The sequence below is a fragment of the Pseudogymnoascus destructans genome (assembly GCF_001641265.1).
Source record: "Pseudogymnoascus destructans isolate 20631-21 unplaced genomic scaffold scaffold_4, whole genome shotgun sequence".
NCBI lineage: Eukaryota > Fungi > Ascomycota > Leotiomycetes > Thelebolales > Thelebolaceae > Pseudogymnoascus > Pseudogymnoascus destructans.
The window spans coordinates 1,103,229-1,119,428 of record NW_020167523.1 but is presented as its reverse complement, the minus strand read 5'-3'; the positions used below and the strand labels follow the sequence as shown (position 1 = coordinate 1,119,428).

The 16,200-nt window shown below is 48.1% G+C and overlaps 6 protein-coding genes across 6 annotated transcripts; 4 read left to right on the top strand and 2 right to left on the bottom strand.

Annotated features, from left to right (window-relative positions):
- Positions 1-96: 96 nt before the first annotated feature.
- VC83_02088 (uncharacterized protein) lies at positions 97-3,588 on the bottom strand. The gene is made up of 3 exons (XM_024465757.1): positions 3,103-3,588; positions 970-3,047; positions 97-920 (listed from the first exon to the last, which is right to left on the bottom strand). Exons 1-3 carry the CDS (start codon positions 3,440-3,442, stop codon positions 240-242), a joined length of 3,099 nt encoding a protein of 1,032 aa, XP_024326573.1. The 5' UTR covers positions 3,443-3,588; the 3' UTR covers positions 97-239.
- Positions 3,589-3,699: 111 nt separating this feature from the next.
- On the top strand, positions 3,700-5,543 carry IDH2 (NAD-dependent isocitrate dehydrogenase). The gene is made up of 5 exons (XM_024465756.1): positions 3,700-3,857; positions 3,928-3,999; positions 4,123-4,209; positions 4,262-4,384; positions 4,433-5,543. The coding sequence occupies exons 1-5, from the start codon at positions 3,774-3,776 to the stop codon at positions 5,222-5,224; spliced, it is 1,158 nt and encodes a 385-aa protein (XP_024326568.1). The 5' UTR covers positions 3,700-3,773; the 3' UTR covers positions 5,225-5,543.
- Positions 5,544-7,577, top strand: VC83_02086 (uncharacterized protein). Its single transcript, XM_024465755.1, has 2 exons — positions 5,544-5,998; positions 6,131-7,577. The coding sequence occupies exons 1-2, from the start codon at positions 5,793-5,795 to the stop codon at positions 7,530-7,532; spliced, it is 1,608 nt and encodes a 535-aa protein (XP_024326569.1). The 5' UTR covers positions 5,544-5,792; the 3' UTR covers positions 7,533-7,577.
- Positions 7,578-8,838, bottom strand: ROT1 (Reversal of tor2 lethality). Its single transcript, XM_024465754.1, has 3 exons — positions 8,449-8,838; positions 8,277-8,391; positions 7,578-8,229 (listed from the first exon to the last, which is right to left on the bottom strand). Exons 1-3 carry the CDS (start codon positions 8,566-8,568, stop codon positions 7,694-7,696), a joined length of 771 nt encoding a protein of 256 aa, XP_024326570.1. The 5' UTR covers positions 8,569-8,838; the 3' UTR covers positions 7,578-7,693.
- Positions 8,839-9,275: 437 nt separating this feature from the next.
- Positions 9,276-10,308, top strand: VC83_02084 (uncharacterized protein). The gene is made up of 2 exons (XM_024465753.1): positions 9,276-9,391; positions 9,615-10,308. Exon 2 carries the CDS (start codon positions 9,728-9,730, stop codon positions 10,148-10,150), a length of 423 nt encoding a protein of 140 aa, XP_024326571.1. The 5' UTR covers positions 9,276-9,391; positions 9,615-9,727; the 3' UTR covers positions 10,151-10,308.
- Positions 10,309-13,585: 3,277 nt separating this feature from the next.
- On the top strand, positions 13,586-15,973 carry VC83_02082 (uncharacterized protein). Its single transcript, XM_024465752.1, has 3 exons — positions 13,586-14,330; positions 14,400-14,555; positions 14,613-15,973. Exons 1-3 carry the CDS (start codon positions 14,028-14,030, stop codon positions 15,141-15,143), a joined length of 990 nt encoding a protein of 329 aa, XP_024326565.1. The 5' UTR covers positions 13,586-14,027; the 3' UTR covers positions 15,144-15,973.
- The last annotated feature ends 227 nt before the right edge of the window (positions 15,974-16,200 follow it).

The window sequence follows — 16,200 nt, the reverse complement described above, 5'->3', positions numbered from 1 at the left end:
TAATGGAGTTGGGCCGCCACATGCTGCAGCTACTCCGCTATCTTGCCTCATTAGACAAGAATTAGCGTCACGTTGCCCTTCGCCATTGATTCATCGCAGGCAGTATGCAATAGTATCTCTTAGCAATATGTGCTAACTAAACTAACTTATATATCAGAGTTTGCTATTATTGTAGACAAAGATTTAATTGGTTTCTAGACCCATCTATAATCCAACCCGATTGACCACGTAATATGCCTCTACGACTTTACCCGCTCAGTAGGCTTTCGAACCTTTTTGAAGCAAGCAAATTCGCTCCTGCTTCCCTCCCTCAACCGTTTCAACACGGCCCTCATCTCCGGTAGTTCACCCTGCAGCTTCACACGCGCATCACTGTCCGTCCCCTTGTCCAGTTCCTGATAAATGTCACTCTGTAATTGCCCTGCACGGTCAGTCGTATACTGGCTCAACGTCTGTGCCACGAATTCGACGTCTAGAGTCGCTTGCATAAGCGATGCGAGGGTGTACTGGGATCGTTGCTTGAATGCACCGAGAAGGTCGCGGGAGACCTGCTCCAGTAGATAAGAAAGGATCTGAGGCGTCAGAGGAGAGGCCGTAGTAGCGACCTGAGTATGGACCAATACCAAGCTGAGCAGAGCCTCATAGACGTATGGCTTGACGTCCTTTGGCTTCTCAGTAGGTGAAGGCTCCCATTCAGGAGCCAATATGCCGGCCTTGATGATGCCACGGAGCTCGTCAATCTGCGGTCTGGTATACGACTGAAATAGGCGTGCGTCTATCTGAGCCAAGACATCGCGGATGGTCTTTGCCTCTTCCGTAAGTTTGACTGAAAACGCGTTTTCGAATTGCATTGTCAAGCTGGGGACAACATCAGCCCGTAGCGCCTGAAGATTGCTCAAAGTGAGAAGCATGCGGATGTTCTGAAATAAAAATTAGCTTTGGCGGTAATACAAGTTATAGGGGACTCACTCTATCAGACGCGGCTATAGTTTCAATACCAGTGCTCATTTCTGGGCCTATGCTCAAAGGAGTCGTAATGCCTCCTCCATCAATTGCCCAGTCATCTTCGGGCTTCTTAATTGATCGCTCAGCATTCTCAACCATGCCGCTCAGAGCTTTATATAGCGTTGTCACAAACTGGCTTCGCACCATCTGAAGGATCTTCGCCGGAGGAGGGAGGACAACTTCTTCCGAGTTGGGCTTGGTGATGGCTTCTGGAATATATAGGATCTTCTGCATGCCCGAAAGGACTGCACTTTCAAATGCGCTGAAATTTGCCGGCATCCTCGTGAGCTCTTTCTTCTCTGCCGATCGTTTCCAATCCTCGAGTACTTTTATATTCTCAGCATCCTTATTCCAAGCCGCGCAAACTGCAGTGACGCATCGCTCGCGGGCGCTGCCAACAAGTGCACGCAGACGCTCTAGAGCTGCACCATCACCTTTGTCAATGACCGAAACAGACGCCATATCACTTGCTCCAGATCCAACGAGGACAAGCAATTTAGCGAGATAATGGACGCCACTCAGCGAGTTTGCCCACGGAGGCCAGAAGGCAAACTTCTCCCACGCTTCACCAAGTTTGGGAGATGGAGGAGGTGCACTAGTTGCATCGAAAGCAAATCTCGGATCCCGAAGAGCCGGGGGAACCAGTCCACCAGACTTGGGAGTCATGGGTGTAGGTGGGATGGTCGAGTAGAGGAGAAAAATGTCCTCAATTGGAGGGTCGACAAAGAATGAATTGACGCCTTCGCGGATCAAGTCGATAAGCTCAATTGTCCCTTTACGCAGATCTACAATCCCTTGATTTGACAGCCTGTGATGTTTTCGGCTTTCGCCATTAAGGCCCATCGGGAGTGTTCGCTGGGTTTTGCCATCGATAAATCCTTGGACAGTCTGCGAGAATTCAAGGACTTCCCCGAGAACCCCTCCAGAGGAGAGCATGCTGTCAAGGAACGTAAGCATTTTCTCCCACAGTTCAATAATCTCCATAGAATCCTGTGTGGCAGATTTGATCTCTAGACCTTGTCGACTGAGAGACTGAAGGTGGCTCGCAAGGACCTGTGGCGTTGGCTTGGGTCCATTTGCTAATCTTCGTCGAAGAACCTCGATTTCAACCTTTGATCGTTTGGACATTGCCGTGATTTTATTCTTCAAATGGTCATAACGGCTCAACAGCCAAACCCATATAGGGTTGTCTTCAACTCCCAGCTCGAGAAGGATGCTTATCAGATCCATATGTTGATCTCTCGTAGAGCCGCCCGGTTGTCCAGCACCATATTGAACCGCTGCCAGTCGTCGCCAAACTTCGCGCTTAAAATTATCCAATTGCTCCTGTACATCGTACCACATTCGTGCCGCAACTATGATATGCTGTAACTGGAGATCTGTCGGCGGCTTTTGTGACGCGACTAGGACTTCGCCGAGCTTTCGTGCCTCGTCAGCAATGCGAGTCGCTTTTGCGTATTCTTCCACCAGTGCTTCATGATCTTTGCGCTTGATGCTGTCGGCAATCAAACCAGGTGCCTCATAAATGTCGCGGTGTCTCTCCAGAGCGCCAGCGACGACCTTGAGATCATCTTCCTTCTCGCGCCCACCTAACGCTGGTCCCCAAACCTCCTCGGCCTTGGCTGCCACATCCACCAGTGGTGCCTTGATCCCCAGGACGCCGTATTCGCTCTCTTTGCTCAACGCGTTCTTCTTCTTATTATTCGCGGGTATGGTCGTGGTGCCAGGGGCTGCCTCTGCGAGACTACCAGCTCTGAAGCTAATCCTGCTCGAGTGTCGAGAGTGTCGTGGGGGGATCATAGAAACAGATTCCGTTCCACGAGTTTTCATCTCGGTATACACATTATCAATCGTAGCTTTTGCGCGGACAAACCGCTCGAAGTTGGATTCGACCAAGACCCTTAGGGATGCGGATTTCTGATCAATTGAGCGCGACAAGACCTCGAGGCCATTGAGTAGTTGCTGAGTTGAAGCCGAATGATGCACCTGCGACAGGAATAAAGACGGCGAAAATGTAGTTGACGACAATAAATATCTGTTTCCTTTGTGTCGCATGTTAGTCTCAAAAGGGGTTTGTTCGGGGATCATAAAACCTACGTAGGTGGATGTTATCTTGCACAGGCAGACCGTGTCCTCTCAATATTCTCACGACACTTTCACCTGTCCCAAGAGGGTCGGGCTCATCTTTTTGAACCAAGTTCTCCAGCCCTTCTCCCGTCTTTTGTGAGCCTGGGACATAAGTTTTACGATCGCTTGTGGCACGCTCAAGTGCTGAATATCTTGACTTTGAAGCTCGGCCGGTGCTACTCGTTTTCTTCTTCTTGACTAATCCTTCATCATCTGAGGCATCGCTCTCGTCCTTCTCGGCGGGCCACTCAGTTGGGAATGCCGTCGGGAGATTATAGTGCGCGAGCACAGTACGTTCATAGTCGGCCATATTTTAACAAGCTCATGCCGCTTTTGGATTTGCAAGATTTGGCAATTCTCCTAAACAATAAACATCGGCACCTGCCATCGAAGATAATGTTGGGAGCTGTCAATGGATGCGAGACCAGGCCCAGATAAGCGCGCGATAGGTAGGCCACGCTACAGTTGGTGGACGGATGGACGGATGGAAGCGGCAATATTTCTTGGCGCGGTAGTGCAAGGCTTTCGCCTGAAATCTTGGCGCATGTTGCAAGAAACTCCAGTTCGCCCTCACCAAACCTATCTCTCTCCAACAATCTTGCATTCGCGCGAGAGCGGCATTCTCTCTGTGATATTTCAAGATGCTTGCTATCCGGTCCATTGCCGCGCCAGCGCGCCGCCAATGCCTTCGTGCAAATGGTGTTGCTATGCTATCCTCTCTTCAGGTTTGAACTCCAAATTACCCCAATTGATAAGCAAATTGGAGTCCCACCTACTAACCAGCTGAATTACCAGACACGAACATATGCTGCGGGCGCCAGCACTCATGACAAAGTCGCAAAGTTCCACGGAAAGAAGGGATCTGATGTATGCTACCCCGAATTGCGTCAATTTCGCGTCACTTCTTGAATACATTGCGACATGCCATCAAGCCGACCGATTGGAATCGACATAGGATGGTAATAAGATATTTGACTAACGATTTGACAGGGACTTTACACTGTCAGTTTGATTGAGGGTGACGGTATCGGCCCAGAGATTGCCCAGTCAGTGAAGGACATCTTCAAGGCTGCTAATGTACGATTTGCGCCATTTCTTCCACCACGGAATGAGACTGACATGATTGTAGACACCAATTAAATGGGAGCCCGTCGATGTTACTCCTCGACTGAAGGATGGCAAGACTGTTATTCCCGACGAGACTATTGAGAGCATTGAGAGGAACAAGGTTGCCCTCAAGGGACCGCTTGCCGTAAGGATACCGACCAATTATTACATACAAGTTGCTAAACATATTCAGACACCCATTGGCAAGGGCCACGTCTCCCTGAACCTCACCCTCCGCCGTACATTCAACCTCTTCGCCAACGTGCGTCCCTGCCGCTCTATTGCGGGATTTAAGACCCCATACGATGGTGTGGATACCGTTCTCATCAGAGAGAACACCGAGGGAGAATACTCCGGCATTGAGCACGTCGTTATTGACGGTGTTGTGCAGAGCATCAAGCTCATCACAAGAGAGGCGTCTGAGCGTGTCTGCAAATACGCTTTCCAGTACGCTGAGGAAATAGGCAAGCTAAAGGTCCGCGCCGTCCACAAGGCCACCATCATGAAGATGAGCGATGGTCTTTTCCTTTCCACTGCCCAGAGAGTCGCCAAGGACTTCCCAGCCGTCGAATTTGATGCCGAGCTTATCGACAACACCTGCCTGAAGATTGTTACCGACCCAACCCCATACAACGATAAGGTGTTGGTCATGCCCAACCTTTACGGAGACATTCTCTCCGATACCTGCGCTGGACTTATCGGTGGTCTTGGTCTTACTCCATCTGCCAACATTGGTGATGAGTGCTCCATCTTCGAGGCTGTTCACGGATCCGCCCCGGATATCGCGGGCAAGGGTCTTGCCAACCCAACCGCACTTCTTCTCAGCTCCATCATGATGTTGAGACACATGGGTCTTGAGGAGCAAGCCGTGCGCATCGAGAAGGCCATTTTTGAGACTCTTGCAGAGGGCAAGACCTTGACCGGAGATCTTCACGGAACGGCCAAGACCCACGAGTACGCTGGTGCCATTATCAGCCGCTTATAGATATAACATAGGTATGAATTAGAGGGCAGGTTCTCTACGCTATGGGAACAACGAGGGCTAGACTGTATATTACATTAAAGAAGTCTTGAATATACTCCATTGCTTCTACTAAGTTCAGAATAGCTGTGTTGCCCATATACATAATGATCATACGATCAAATGGCAGACTGTAGTATTTTTGCTGTGGCGACTCAGATCGAAAAGTTGGCGCCAAGCGCGTGTGGCCTTTTGGTTGGATGATAACAAAGATGCGTGACTTGTCGATACAGCGAACGCTTTGCGAAACCCTGCCATTTGGAACCCCCGTTTCGATCCATGCGGCGACGTTGTTCAAGTTAACCTCTACTAAATAGAAATCATTGCGACGGTATCGGCATATATTTCTATTCAGTACATTATATGTTATCGTCCCTCTGAATAATCACCTGCTGCTCAGCCGCCTGCGGTTACACTTGGTGTTACGGCGTCGGCACGATATCAGACGACCAGGTCGACTCCACCTCCATCGAAAACACCAAGCCTGGCAGGCAGTATCTTAAAAACCTTTGTTAATTAATACAGTCTCGAGATGACGTCCTTTTTCCGAGATGCAGCGGCGAGGCCGGGCTATGAGCCTGTATTGACCGAAGATGGCGATGCTGAACCAACGCAACAACCAGTCGCTGAGGAGGAAGAGGAAGCCCCTGGCACCGCAAGGAAGAGGGCCGCGACAATAATATTGACAATTGTTATAATCTGCTTAACCTTTTTACTGATCATTGCAGCAGCTGTTGCGTAAGTCTGAATCTCTTTGGGCGTCTTGTCTTATTGCTGTCAAGTGGTGCATACATGTTCAGAACAACATCGACGAGCCCTTTCTTGATATTGGAGCGGATTGTCTTCAGTGGCATACTAACAGAAGAACAGCTGGGCGCGATCTCGCCCCGGGGATCATACACTTCCCTGCCAGCGTACGGTGGCGGGTGAAATTAACAATGGCTATCAATGCCACCCTGAGATCTCACACCATTGGGGCCAATACTCCCCTTATTTCACAGTGCCTTCTGAAATATCGGCAGACACCCCAGCATCTTGCGAAATAACATTCGTTCAAATGCTGGCTCGTCACGGTGCCAGATATCCTACGTTCACAAAGGCGATCCTGTACAAGAAACTTGTTGGTCATGTCCTCACAACTGTCGGGAACATTGAGGGGAAGCTTGAGGGGAAATACGAGTTTCTTAGATCCTATAAATGGAGAAGCGCCGCCGACAAGTTAACTATTGTGGGCATACAGCAGCTGACTAACATGGGATACAAACATTATCAGCGCTATCAGTCTCTGGCCAAAGATACAATCCCCTTCATACGAAGTACCGACCAAGATCGTATGATGGCCTCTGCTCTTTGGTGGATGGAAGGCTTTGAAATAGCACGACAGGAGGACCCTGAGCATATTGGGCCAGACTACGACGAGGGTTACCCTGCCCTCCTAATTCCCGAGCGTCCTGACTTCAACAACACTCTGAGCCATGACCTCTGCACCTCCTTCGAGTCAGGACCATTCTCCCACGGTGGCTTAGATGCCCAATCCGTGTTCGCGGCGACCTTTGTCCCGCCAATTCAGGCCCGCATCAACGAGGATCTGAAGGGTGTCAACTTGACTTCGAGAGAGATCATATACCTGATGGATGTGTGTCCTTTTGGCACTGTTGATCCTGATGATGTGCCTAGCCAGTATGAGGCGCCTCTGTCGCCCTTCTGCCATATCTTCACCACGTCCGAGTGGCGCTCTTACGAGTACTATCAATCACTAGGCAAATTCTATGGATTCGCACAAGGGAACCCCATGGGGCCTACGCAAGGTGTCGGATTTGCGAACGAGCTCGTTGCACGGCTGACGAACAGCCCTGTTGTTGACCACACCAGCACGAATTCCACCCTGGACGGCTCACATAAAACATTCCCCATCGACAAGAATACAACAATGTTTGCGGATTTCAGCCATGACAACGACATGATGGCCATCTACGCAGCGCTTGGACTTCTCAATGGCACGAAGGCGTTGGATAAGGAGAACTTGCAGACCATAGACGAGACTAATGGTTATTCGACGAGCCGGATGGTGCCGTTTGGAGCCCGTGCGTATTTTGAGAAGATGCGCTGTGGAGGGCAAGACGAGGAGCTCGTGAGAGTCCTGATTAATGACCGTGTGATACCCCTTCAAAATTGCGGCGTCGATAGCCTTGGACGCTGCAAATTAGGCGCATTCGTTGATAGTTTGACATTCCCACAACACGATGGACATTGGGATCAATGTTTTGAATAGCGTAGCAGCATGAGTTTGTTCAATGCTTAATTTATACTTCTATCGTTACAAATAATATCTTCCATCCAGCATCCTCCTCTTGTGCAAGTCTCTCCAAGTCTATATATACGCCGTCTGTTCGCCCAGTCTAAATGTCACCCAACCCATCCAACCCCTCATAATCATAACAGATACGCCGCACCTCCAAGAAGCGTCATCCCAACACCGGCCCACCACACCGAATTCGCCATACCGGACGGCGAATTCACATCCATCGCCCCGGACACATGTCGTTTAATGTGCTTGGCGTCCTTGTTCAGTGGCTCGAGTAAGCTCTCCGCCAATCCCTCACCCCTCTTCACCTTGGCACCCGTCTCCTTCGCAGCGTCAGCTTTGTCGGTTGGGTTCATCGTCACCGTCGGTAGCATCATAGGCGGGCTATACGCCTGATACAGCGGCTGGATGGGCGTGCCGTCAAACTGGTACAGGTCAAGGCGATTGGTCTTCTTGTAGTCGTCTATTTTCGCCTCGTACTTCATCATCAGCTCCGGCTGGTGGTAGCGCGAGTACTCCGAGTTCTTTGAGTTCTTGCAGGGGTCGGAGAGCTGCTGCCGCCCGTCGACGGCGATGGGGTTTAGGCTCAGAGAGCCGTTGGCGTTCTCGGTGAAAGTGCCATGTTGGAACTGGAGGAGCGCTTTGGGGCAGTTAGGGCTGGTTGCTGGAGAGGGGTTAGTTTGCGATGTGGCTGGGGGGAGGGGAACATACGATTGGAGACTGCGCGGTAGTACGCTGATTCGTAGAAGCCATCCGCAGTGAAGGAGTATGAAATGCCCGCGTGGGATGGCTCGATGAAGCTGTCATTTACGGGATTATAGAAGCCCTGTAGATGAAATATAAGCCTTGCTCATCGGATAATTTACAGTTGGTGCGACCATACCGGCCCTGTCATCACCTTGGCGGACTTGGATGACCATGTCCCAACCAATGCGAGGTTAATTGCTGCATTCGACGACGATATGAGCAGCACGCTCGTAGCAAAGACTGCGCGGAGAATCATAGCTGAGTTGTGCTATGAAATCGGTCGTTATGAGGAATTGATGTTGTCGTTTTGCCTTATCCCAACGGCTTCCGTTAGAGGTGGGAGTGAAGGTTTGCCAAGGAGCCTATCAGCAAGGAATTCTGGTGGCGCCCCACCCTGCTTAGAATAGAAAAGTGACGTCGTACCTTATATAAAGATATTAGCGGCGGTGCAACCCGAATATCACGACGGATTTGACAATTTGACTTGCTATTTGGGATTCCGCTTTTGATTACATTATCTTGCCAATACCAGTTATAATTCACCTACCCAAAGAAAGAATTTATTCTCGGATTTTCTCTGAGGCTACTCGGCTGACAATGCCGCTCTATCCTGCCGAGGCCCACGGCTTTCGCATGACGGTGGCTAGGCTCGGCAATAATTGCTTGAACCTATAACAACAGTGGATTTATAGCATGTGTGTAAACAACAAGCAATGTTCGGTCTTGGCAGTTGGATTTTCGTAGTTATCAATAAGTTATCAATCATATGCCCTTGGCATTTACGAATCATACAAAAAGCGAAATCAAGTATAAATGCTTCGATAGTTCCTGCCAATATGTGATTACTGAAAACCATTATAACCTCAACCGATTACTATCCAAATACAAACAACCAACAAAGAAAACTAATCACTCTGTATTCCCACGACCAGACCTTTTTCACTTGAAAAGCTAGTCGTCCCCACATCACAACCGGTGGTACACACACTTACCCGTCGAGTGGTGCCTTTTAGCAAACAGTGTAACCCTTCTGCACGAGGCCGTCCAAGCTCCAGCGGCAGATCGCCAACCAAACAAATGTACAAATCTCCCCCGTGAGACTATCCCGCCGAATCCTGTAAGACTCATCCCTCATGCCAAGTGCTTTGTTCCCAGAGCATATCCGTTTTGGACAGTAAGACTCATCTCTCATGCCAAGTGCTTTGTTCCCATAGCATATCCGTTTTGGACAAACACTGCATTTTCTTTCACTCGCATACCCGTGAGGCACTTGCTTGCGGTTCACATGGCTAACGTTCACAGTATAAAGCTACCTACCTCCCACATCCACGGAGAGACCCATTGCCACCTCAAACGCTGACAACCTCAACCCCACATACCACACACAGAGCTATTTCAACCCCACCATATCAAAAATGGCGCGTTATACCTCTCAATACAACAAGAACACCTCGGGACACTTTCCTCAGGCCATCTGGCAGAAGGTCCGTGTTTCCCTGTTCAACGCTGACCGCGGAGATACCGATTCCGTCTTGAACCTCATTCCAGCTGAGAAGGTTGTGGCAGTGAAGAAGCCAAGGGCCGTCCGCACTGGAGGAAACCCAGGTGACTTGTCCTTCCTATTATCGTCGATATATGCTGACATAATCTCTTTTAGATATGTGCTTTGGTTCATGCTGCCGAGGATGAGATGCGAGACGATACGATTTTTGGTCTGTTTTTTGGTCTGTTTTTTGAGCGATGATTACCCATTGGCGCACTGGACTAAGTTGGTTTGCTTTGTTAGCGATGGATACACAGCGATGATAGTGAGAGCGAAACTACAACGACATCCGTAGGGGGATTTCAAAATTATACAAAGCTGATTGCTCATTCGGTGCAGTATTTTATGACGGCACCGTGCATATGCTTTTCAGAGGCCTATTTGCTCATGGAGAGGGCATTGTTAACTTGCTATATCACATACAATAGAATTTTAATATATATTTTGCAAGCTTTTTTAATCATACGTGCTATTTTTGTACTATATTGCGAGCTTTATCATGATATGGCGGAGTATGACATTTAGACTCAAATGACCCCCACGATCGTATGTCGCCCAAATTAGTGTATTCTCGAACGGACGGAGCCATACAACCTAAAAGTTTAAATAAATTAGCGTCAGGGTAGACTTTATAAAGCCTCTCTCTCTTCGACAGCTCCATTCCACATTTCCAGCCTGTGCAGCCAAAACAACCACAAACGCATAAATCGACCCTTCCAACTTCCAAGATAACGGTATAACAACAGCGCCCGCAAGAAATCATTTACGACGAAGAGTCACATCGCCAGAGACACACCAGAGAATCCAGTATCTCGAATACAGTAGATAAAGTGGGGCCGCCGGTCGTTGGTGTGATTATGTTATTCACAACCGCATACGCATTATATAAGATACTCTCCCACGCACGATTATTCTGTGGAACCCTATCTCGAGACACTGCGCAAACTGTAAGCATCTTTTAAACTTTATGAGAATATAAACTATCATTAGTGTCAAAATTGTGAATGAACTGAAGGCCGGGCGCTAAGAGACTGTGCAGTGTTTCAGCATCTGTAATTTGGAAAAAAGGTTTCTCTGGTTTGAATCTCTGATCTCCACGTGAAAATGTGAACCAGTCACAAAGGAAAGCCAATTGTTGACAGTACGAGATGGCAAATGGATAGAGCGCGCCACAATCTACAAGTGCCTATGCCTCCAGGACGACCAAGCAGGCACCGTCAGTCACATCTATCAGAAACTAGGCAGACATATGCAGGCTATCAAAGATGGCTAGCATTGAAGTTGGTGCACTGACGTGGCATGCGTTGACCCTAGATCAAACCCTGTTGTTGCTGTACTATATACTAGATGTGGCAATTGCGTTAAGGTGAAGCATGTAAGGAGTCGTCGACATCCAAGGACTGCAACAGTCGGCAATGTTTTCTCTCTGTATGTGATCCAGCGTCCACTTTGGACAACTCCTTTCTATAAAGCTGCGGCATTTCCCCTCGAGGATGTTTAAGATACGCATTCTCACATAAGTCAAGTCAACAAAGTTTGAAGTCTCAAGCATTACTCGTTTATACTTTCGCCGACAATCCCTCGCCTTGTTGCACTATTGCACCTCCTCAAACTCCTGCCAGGTTAGCAATTCGAATTGCTTTCGAAAAAGCACGATTCTTTTACGCCCAATACAGCTTCCTATACACCCACTCCCTGTTCTAAACGACTTATATACTCGAGTACAACAAGCTGGTCATATATCAGATGCTATGGACCTTTCGAACTTTTTGAATCCAGCAGAGGAGGGAATACAAGAGGTGGAGGGAGGCTTAGATGAGGACACAATTCTACAGGAGGCGATGGCTCCATATATACAGGTTTCCGATGCTTAAGATGATGATGATGAGGAGCCCCAGCATCCTGTGCTCACCACACAGAACACTGTACAAGCCCTCCAAGTTTGATTGAGTTCTCAGAATCTGAGAATAGTGGCATCATGGATCCAGCATCAAATCTAGCCACCCAAGGAAGGGATGAATTTACTAAGACAACACACTGTCTTAGGAAACAGAGCCAAAGGGTTGTAGCTTAGACTATTCCACAACGCAGCAATCAGGTGTGTGATGTAGTGAAGTGGTTCAGACAAGTTGCAACAAATGTTGAGTCTGGGAACTCAGGGGTAAGTCAAGAGGTTAACACCTCACTGACTTTTCAGAAACAAGGAGTAACAAACAAGATGAATGCTTGGAAGCTTGGAAAAGACGTGGAAGTATGTGATAGTCGATTTACTGTATTGTCTGCTTGCCCTTTCTTAAGGAAAGGGCAATCCTATTTATGCTAAAGGAGTGTAGTTCTCTCATTTTCCAAGACTTTCCATGACTAACCAGGCTTGGTAACTGTAGTCGACGTAAGAGAATCCCATAGAACCATCTCCTAGGTTCCTAGCCTATAGGAAGTGAAAGGAGGTCCAAGGTCAGAGTACCCCTATAGACAAATTATGTCATAACTTAACCAATATTGTGGGTAACTAAGGAGCGATGACGTGTAATGAATCATAGAGGGTTGTAGAAGCTTTTGGAGCTATCGTTCATGTTCCTAGGCCTCTAGTTGATAGAGATATGTCATGTGTAGTATTAGCCCAGTAACTAAGGAGTGATGTCATGTAATGAATCATAGAGGGTTGTAGAGATATGCTATGTGGTCATATCGGCCCAGTAACTAAGGAGCAATGACGTGTAATGAATCATAGAGGGTTGTAGCAATCGTTGAGTAGTATTGCTCTTGTTGTTGGTGTGACAAGCCAAAATATGTATAGTGACTTGTAGGTTTGAGGAGGAGATTTCTAAGTTTGCTCTTGAGTTTGATAGCAAACTGAGTGCAACGAATGTCAGTATGACACATGGGTCAAATATTCATTACATTGCGATGATGCTTGATCCACAACTCAAATTTGAGATGCTGAAAGAGGAATTTGAAGACGAAGATGCGACAAATGTTGTCAAGGAGCAAATACGGACCTACCTTCATGATCGTTATTCAACTCCTCCTCTGAGCGATGAGCTGGTACTCCCACCATTACTCAATCCGAAGACAATGACATCTCAACCCGAGCTATATCCATATAAGCGTATGCTTGAGCGCTTTGGCAAAAAGAAGACCACAGTGAAGGTGTCTGATATTGATATATATCTTGATTCACCACCAGTGGCTGTTAGTGATGCAAAGTCAACTGATTGGCTCCTAAAGCGGTGGGATTCTCATAAGGGAGAATATCCGCTAATGGCACGTATTGCACGCGATTTCCTTGCAATTCCCATTACAGAGGTTAGTTGTGAGCGCCTTTTCAACCAAAATACAGACTTATTAGGTTTACGTCGGCATAGTCTAAGTAGTGAAACTATGAGGACTCTAACACTACTTCGTGCGATGTGGGAGAGGGATTTGAGTAAAGGGGGGCGTTAGAGGCTAGGGCTGCATTCTATGACCTCAATGAATTCAGTTTCTAACTACAGTCTATCTAATTCGTTCAATCCGCGGATTGAATGGATTGGCATCCGTATCCGTTAGTAAAAATCATAATTTGTATTCATATTCATACTCATACTTTTTGGAATCTAACAATTTGTATTCATATTCACGGATGCACGGATTTGACGGATAAATTGGTCATCCGTGCCGAGCCCTAGGCAGTATTGCTACCGTTTTGTTACTGTCGGCGGGCTCGCCGACCATAGCACGACAGTCATCAGGCATGGTTCTGTCGCTGGCAGCTATGATGGCTTCGCCGAGATCACCGTTTTGGGGGGGAATACATGGCGGCCAAACCGTCGCCGGCTTCATCACAATAAGTCCAAAAACGCTGTTATACTACACTACATACTAACTACGGTCATAAACATGAACGGTCAACAAACTTGCTACCGTTTTGGCCGCGCGACCGTCGCGCGACTGTGGCTGGCGTGGTTGGTCGTAGTGCGACCACAATTTCCTTGGCGACGGCGACCCTACTGCGGCCATACCGTACTGGAAATAGCCTGTGCGCTGGTAAGGTAGCTGCCCTCCGCCGATGGGCGGCTTTGAACCGTGTAAATTATGAATAAACCAATCAATCAATCACGCCCCTTTAAGTGGGGCTCGAAGTGAGCACATATAAGCACTTCGGATGTTTACTCAGAGCATGCTCAATAACAATGCCGAATCTTTTCCGATTTGGTCTTCGTGCTCTTGCTTTCTTCCTATTTATCTGCCTGGCTTTTCGCATCGCTTTCTTTGTTCATTTGTTCTCTGACCATGCCGGCATTGCACTAACTCAAGAGGAAGTCGCTCAAGCTCACCACGCCGTCACGGATGACGTGAAGAGGCGGCCTACGATCCCTCGCATAATTCATCAAATATTTCACAATTGGACAGATCCTAACAACGAAGCTCTCCCTTCTGACTGGAAAGAGACTCGGCAAACTTGTCTTGATTTCAACGAGAATTGGGAAAATCGGGCAAGTACTGTCTTCAGCAAGTGCGGAGTGACGCTGTCGAGAAGTAATACCTGCTGACTCGAATTTCAGCTCTGGACAGAGAAGACATCGCGCGAGTTCCTTGCTGAAGAATACCCTTGGTTTCTGCCAACCTACGACAAGTTCAAGTACCCAGTTCAGAAGATCGACGCCCTTCGATACTTTGCTATACGCCATTTCGGAGGCATTTATATCGACCTCGACAATGTAAGCTTGCCTTCGCTAAACTTGGGTAATGCGTCAAGTTTTAATAATTCTTCTCAGGGATGTACGGCGAGTTTAGAGCCATTGCGCTATTATCCGGCCTGGGTTACTGACGGTGGATGTGGAGCTCTAAGTAACAACATCCTCGGCGGCGAAGCGAATCACCCTTATTGGGTACTAATGACTGAATCTATCATCTCCTACGCCTGGAACTACCCTCTACCATACCTTACTATTAGCTACGCAACAGGCCAATGGTTCGAGACGGAAATCTGGGAGAAATATCATCGCCAACTACCAAAGGATAAGCCGGTTCTTGCTCGGATTATCATGGACGGCCGACCAGGAGCATCCCCTTGGGTATTTTTCACCCAAACTCGAGGAGGTACCTGGGATAATTGGGATAATCTGCTATTCAAATGGATTGGAGATAACTTGGTCATTACTTCTCTTGTGATCATTGGATTTGTGGCCTCAATAGCAGTCACGGCTATTGGCGTCGTGCGAAGCGCAAAAGGCCTTTGGGAAAATAGGAAAGGCTACACTCGACTGGGTGATTTAAGTCATAAGTCACATTCCAGAGACTCTTGACCTTGAGGTTGTCAGTAGAAAGTGCAGGCCAGTCAGAAGCAAGAAATGAGTTTTTGCTACGGGCTTAACACTTTGTCCCTACATCGCTGCTCTTTCGCGGCGCCACTAAAATCACACGAAAACCAGCGGGTCGGGATGCGGGAAGGCGGATGTGGCTGCCAGGGGCGGGTGTGTAGGGCCCGCGATGTTGGATACATGCCACAGGAACTGCCACCAATCAGCTATCTTCTTTGGTGACTGAACGCTCCGGCTCAAAGACGCTGAATTTATTAATATCGGTGCAATCTATGCCTCCTTCCAATTCTTACAAGATTCTCTCACTAAGCTCCAAGCGAGCGAGGCGAAGCAGAATTTCCCCTGGACCTCAATCCCATCTTTCCCGTCCGACGATGCTCTGGACCATCATTTGCAGCCACGTATACCGGTCTTCTCTCAAGCCGCCTAAATTACTGCAGGTAGTAGCAGGTATCCCTTGTGGCCTTGCGCTGGCGGACGAATATCCAACCGCAATTCACCAACCATACTCACTTCGCAACCAGACGAAAGGAACATTATAACATACTTTACGAAGATGAACATCAAGTCTTTCATCGCAGCGCTAATCGCGAACACCATGATAGTAGAGGGAGCCGTGCTACAACTCTACAGCGGGCCAGGCTGCACAGGTGCAACACAGTCTAGAAACGTATATGACAACACGTGCGCTACCGGGGTGATGGGTTTCCAGTCCTACCAGATCACCTCGGGAGGCGCGGAGGCGGGCAGAGTATTACAGTATTATCTCGTTAAGTCGATGTAATTGGTCATGCATAAATATATCGAGTTATAGTAATATCGAGTTAGAAAGTGATCCGAAGTAGACCCGAAGTAGCCCCTTAGCTACCATCCATCCATCCAACGTGCCTTAAACCAAGTCATTGGCCTGTTTGGCCACTAATTGCCTCTCCACGCGCTCTAAAGAGCGCAAAAATGATGCTGGATCCGTGATGCCACTATCCTCAGCAGTGTGTTAAATAGTATGAACCCGTATACTGCCAAGGAATGCACATGCAGCATA